Source organism: Dreissena polymorpha, chromosome 11 (assembly GCF_020536995.1).
Source record: "Dreissena polymorpha isolate Duluth1 chromosome 11, UMN_Dpol_1.0, whole genome shotgun sequence".
Classification (NCBI taxonomy): Eukaryota; Metazoa; Mollusca; class Bivalvia; order Myida; family Dreissenidae; genus Dreissena; species Dreissena polymorpha.
This window is the reverse complement of record NC_068365.1, coordinates 63,030,397-63,035,552: the sequence shown is the minus strand read 5'-3', so window position 1 is coordinate 63,035,552 and position 5,156 is coordinate 63,030,397. Positions and strand designations below refer to the sequence as shown.

Here is a 5,156-nt window from a genome sequence, read left to right as displayed (position 1 = left end):
GCTCGTCCATTTTGGTTACTGAGTACCAAAACGCAGTGGGATTCTCGTTGTATGGTATTCATGCCACGCGGTATGAGGTTGTTTGAATGTGATACATGTGGTAATTCAGTGTCATTTTGCACACTCCAAATTTTTTTTTAAATCTATAGAAGGTTTACATACATTTTCACTGTATATCAGAGGGGGCAATCACGTGATAGTCAAGATGGCGTCGTCAATGCCGATACAGTTATTTTTTGCCGTTTTTCCCCTAATTACTTTCGTTTATTTTTTAAATGACGCTCACTTTCCAGCCATATCAGTAAAATGGCGATGAGCGTTCATTTCATATTTAAATTTGCTTTATATCTCTATTTTACTCCCCGAAAATTTTCTTAGTGAAGGCCTAAAAAGGTAATCCCGCTAAGAAATTTCGCAGCGAGTAAATTCGATATGTATACCGAATATTACTATGAAATAAAAGACAGTTACTTTCTTCCTAATATGTCTGGAAAGTAAGCGGAATTAAAAAATAATACAAGTAATAAAGGGTATAAAACGACGAAAAATACCTGCCTCGGCATGGATGTCGCCATCTTGTTTGTCACGTGATTACCCCTCTGGTATATGCAGTTTTGATCATGAGTGTTCACAGGCGGTTTATACTTCTAAGTCTTTACATGTAGATTTGACCATGAGTCGTTATGCAACATAGTCCGTACATCCAAAAATGACCGTGTGTGGTCAGATACTGGTTATATTGCTGAATCTGTACATGCACTACCAATGCATTTACCATGAAAATAATAATAATGGCGTGCACTCGATCATGGATAAGCATAACTTGCTTGGATAACACAAATCATCATCTAGCTAGCATTTTAGCTCAGCTAAACAAAAAGTGTTTATATTGAAATTTTGTGATTACCTCATATCAGTTTTCCATCGAGCATCGTGTCTCGTCAATATTTTCAATGTGAACACTTTACAGGGAAACTTTTAGTGTACAACTTTTTGAAACTTGATCACGACATATGTCCAAATGATATATGGGATGAATTCGAAACTGATTTGACTGCGAGAAAACGAAAGCAAAATCACGAAGATAAATATTTTGCAAAATAATCACGAAACGGATCAGTCCTTCTGCTTTAATAACCTCAGCCGATTTAAGAGGGTCGGGTAGGGAGGGGGCAGCTTTCCTGACTTTTATTATTGTGAAACATTGATAACATTCTAAAAGTCATATGTTTTGTCCTAGCTACATGAAACTTATTGATAAAGGTGTTCTAATGAGATCGAAGACGTGTTTGAACGTGGTTCCTGTTCGTTGTTAAAAAGAATGGCCGTCAAGGGGTGGGCGAGGCAGTTGTCCTTATATTGTTTTGGTGAAACATTGGGAACACTCTAAAGTCACATCTGTGTCCATCGTTGTCATGATATCTCGGCCTAGTTTAATACGGTTCCGGTTCCTTTAATGTCAAATAACCCTATGTCGGTAAAATAATTTGGTTGAAACGTAAATTGCCAACAACATTCATTCTACACCAGCCATGTTAAAATTAAAATTAACATTATGCTACGATAGGAACGTATTATAGTGTCTGACTTTGGCTGATGTTTGGGGAAATTGATTGTAACATAAACAGTTGTATATATCATATCAATATTCCTCTTTATTCTCTTGCTCATCATCAGCTGTAGTAGAAACAACATCATCAACATCCAAATCGTCGTCGCCATCATTTACAGCCAATATCACCATGATCAGCAACAGTATCGTCATCATTTAACACCATATACATTTACCTTATGGAAGTATATGTGTCATGTTTCAAAGAACTATTACCGTACACATGAATAAATATTAGTAATATTTACATGGATCAAATGTGTTTACTAGCGTTGAGAACGCGTGTTTAAGACTTATTGTATTTTTATACGCCCGTCTATGACGGGACGTATTATGGTATACCCCGCGTCTGTCCGTCCGTCCGTCCGTCTGTCCGTCCGTCTGTCCGTCCGTCCGTCCGTCTGTTAATGTCGTACGCTACGTCAAATATCCTTTGACAGATTTTCTTCAAATTTTAACACAATCTTAATATTGATAAACCCTGATCCCCTTTCGTTTTTGACGGAATTCTGAATTGTCGTTCCAGAGTTATGGGACTTTGTTCGTCAAAATTTCGTGATTTCATTGAATGTCCTACTGTAGCTCAAATATCCTTCGATGGATTTTTTTCAAATTTCAACACAATCTTAATATTGATAAACCCTGATCCCCTTTCGTTTTTGACGGAATTCTGAATTGTCGTTCCAGAGTTATGGGACTTTGTTCGTCAAAATTTCGTGATTTCATTGAATGTCCTACTGTAGCTCAAATATCCTTCGATGGATTTTTTTCAAATTTCAACACAATCTTAATATTGATAAACCCTGATCCCCTTTCGTTTTTGACGGAATTCTGAATTGTCGTTCCAGAGTTATGGGACTTTGTTCGTCAAAATTTCGTGATTTCATTGAATGTCCTACTGTAGCTCAAATATCCTTCGATGGATTTTTTTCAAATTTCAACACAATCTTAATATTGATAAACCCTGATCCCCTTTCGTTTTTGACGGAATTTTATTATTGGTCAAAATATCTATAACAGGTTTACTTCAACTCCATATCCTCTAAAGAAATGCATACATATACTCAAAAAAAGATATGGTATGAATGTCAAGGAGACGGCGCTCCATGCTCATGTACTTATAAAATAAACCATGTATTCAAATACAAATAAACTGAAGTAAAAAAATGATTCAAAGGGTTATTTATTACCTTACTACTTCATTGGCGAACGACGGGCGTATCATGCGCTCATGGCGCAGCTCCTCAGTTCTTATTGCCACGTCAAGCAAAAAAGTGCCTTATGCCAAATGCGGCTTGCGTCTGTCTAGCGCAGTCTGGTCAGGAGCTACCATGTCCGCTAAAGCGCTCGCGATACCTTTGCCTGACTTTATAGAGGACACAGTATCTGGCCAGACTGAGTGAATGCATGTGGCATTGAGGCAAATATCCGCATGATGCCCGTATGGGTAGAAGAAAATAATGGTGGTCCTTATTATAATGATAATTTTACCTGTGAGGACGAGTATACGACAACAATGCAGATACATCACCATCATCATCATCATCATCACCATCATCATCATCACCATCATCGTCATCGTCATCGTCATCGTCATCGTCATCATCATCATCGTCATCATCATCATCATCATCATCATCATCATCATCATCATCATCATCATCATCATCGCGGTCATCATCATCATCACGGTCATCATCATCATCATCATCATCATCATCATCATCATCATCATCATCATCATCATCATCATCATCATTATCATGTTTTGCATATGGCGATCTACATTTTTGTAAAATATTTGTTTAGCAATTTCATTTATGTTTCAAGGGAGACAAATCCGTACGTGAAGGCTGTCAACAGAATTACTGACACTGTGGTTTTCAGATTAACGTGAGTGAATTTACAAAACGTTCGTCCATTGATCAATCTACACATAGAAATAAATGCTGATCATTTTAAAATGCAAACCAAATCCAATCTGATGCACCCTCATATTCATAACAGTTTTCGTAAAAGCAACAGTTTCTACAGTTAAACAACAGGCGCTTTAAATCTGTTAGCGAACATATTGCGTGATGCATTTTTGATGTGTGTGCGATGTTCTATAATTATTGATATAGACAATCTGATAAAACAAATTAAATCATAATGTGCATTTACAAAGAAAAGGGTTAATTGAGATATTTTTAAAGAAAAAAATCAACATCTATTGAAATAATCATTTTTGCAGACGGCCGATCCTACTGTGGGACTTCGTATTCTATATGACCGGTACCGGTCGCCAGTTTAAGAAAGACTGCGATTTCGTGCATTCTGTGGCGGAGAAAGTCATAGACAAGAGGAAAGAGACTTTAGTAAGGGCCATTACTGTGTATGGTATATTGGTACTTCCAGCAGATAATGGTTATAGTTGCTTGCTCTTGTAATATACCCTTTGCAGTCAGGTAAAGAAAATATGAGAATAAAAACGAACAAGTTTGACTTGCACCAATGAAGCTATTTTTTACATTATTAAAACTATTTTCATGTTCAATGAAGCTATGGTATAATTATGCTTGTAAAATACTTCAAAGCTATAAACTTGATTTAAACCTATAAGTATTCCAATGGAAAATATATTTGTTTAGTAGGATTATTCTATATGAAAACTTTAATGAATTTAGATGCAATGTTGTCTACGACATGACGTAAGAAAACAATATTGTTATACGTTTAGTCGTGTATCATATTTTGTTTTAGTATGTATACCTTTGAAAGATATACTTTAAAAACTTTAAATACGGAAACACATCCCACGCGAGTTTTTTTGTCAATACCTTTATTTGAACTGACAAAATTCAGGCGTCCAAAGCAGACGCTATCGTTACGGAGAAGCGTTTCGTCGACTTCTTGGATATTTTGTTGACGGCACGGGATGAGACGTGGAACGGACTTACGCGCATCGAGATCAGAGACGAAGTCGACACCTTCCTGGTCGAAGGTTAGGTCTTGGAGAGTCGGGGGGAATGTGAATATGAAATTTAAAGTCCCCGTTCACAGATGCTGAAACAATAAACTGCAGAAATTGTTTTTGTTTGTAGTTTCTATCCAGGCGGAGCTCAGGATGCTTCTATGGTAAATGGAGTTCGTAAAACACATTTCTAGAAAATTTATTATTCTTAGATAAACAAGAACAATATTTATTATAGTTCCAGTAAAAAACGCTTAATTAAGTATGAATATAATGTCATTTGGTTTATTGAAATGTCCTCGTTTAGCATGCATACAGTGATAATTGGTTGACCGGGTATAATATCAATTCTTTATTCTGTTTTATTAATTACAGCACTGTAACTTATATCTTTATCTTTAGCGCCTTTGCGGTAGCAAAACTATAAAAAGATCTATGTAAAATATTTGTTATTAAAATCTCTGTTGAACCAGGTTGTAAAAACTATGTTAGCCTTCTGGCACAACATCCGGAGTACCAGAGCAGATGCCAACAGGAAGTGGATGCAGTGCTCACTGGCCGCGATACCGACGACATCGAATGGTGGGGATA

The 5,156-nt window shown here is 36.6% G+C and overlaps 1 protein-coding gene across 1 annotated transcript; it reads left to right on the top strand.

Moving 5' to 3' along the window:
* The first annotated feature begins 2,943 nt into the window (after positions 1-2,943).
* LOC127849894 (cytochrome P450 4F6-like) lies at positions 2,944-4,733 on the top strand. Its single transcript, XM_052382645.1, has 5 exons — positions 2,944-3,011; positions 3,443-3,505; positions 3,846-3,978; positions 4,472-4,595; positions 4,696-4,733. The coding sequence occupies exons 1-5, from the start codon at positions 2,944-2,946 to the stop codon at positions 4,731-4,733; spliced, it is 426 nt and encodes a 141-aa protein (XP_052238605.1).
* Positions 4,734-5,156: the final 423 nt, after the last annotated feature.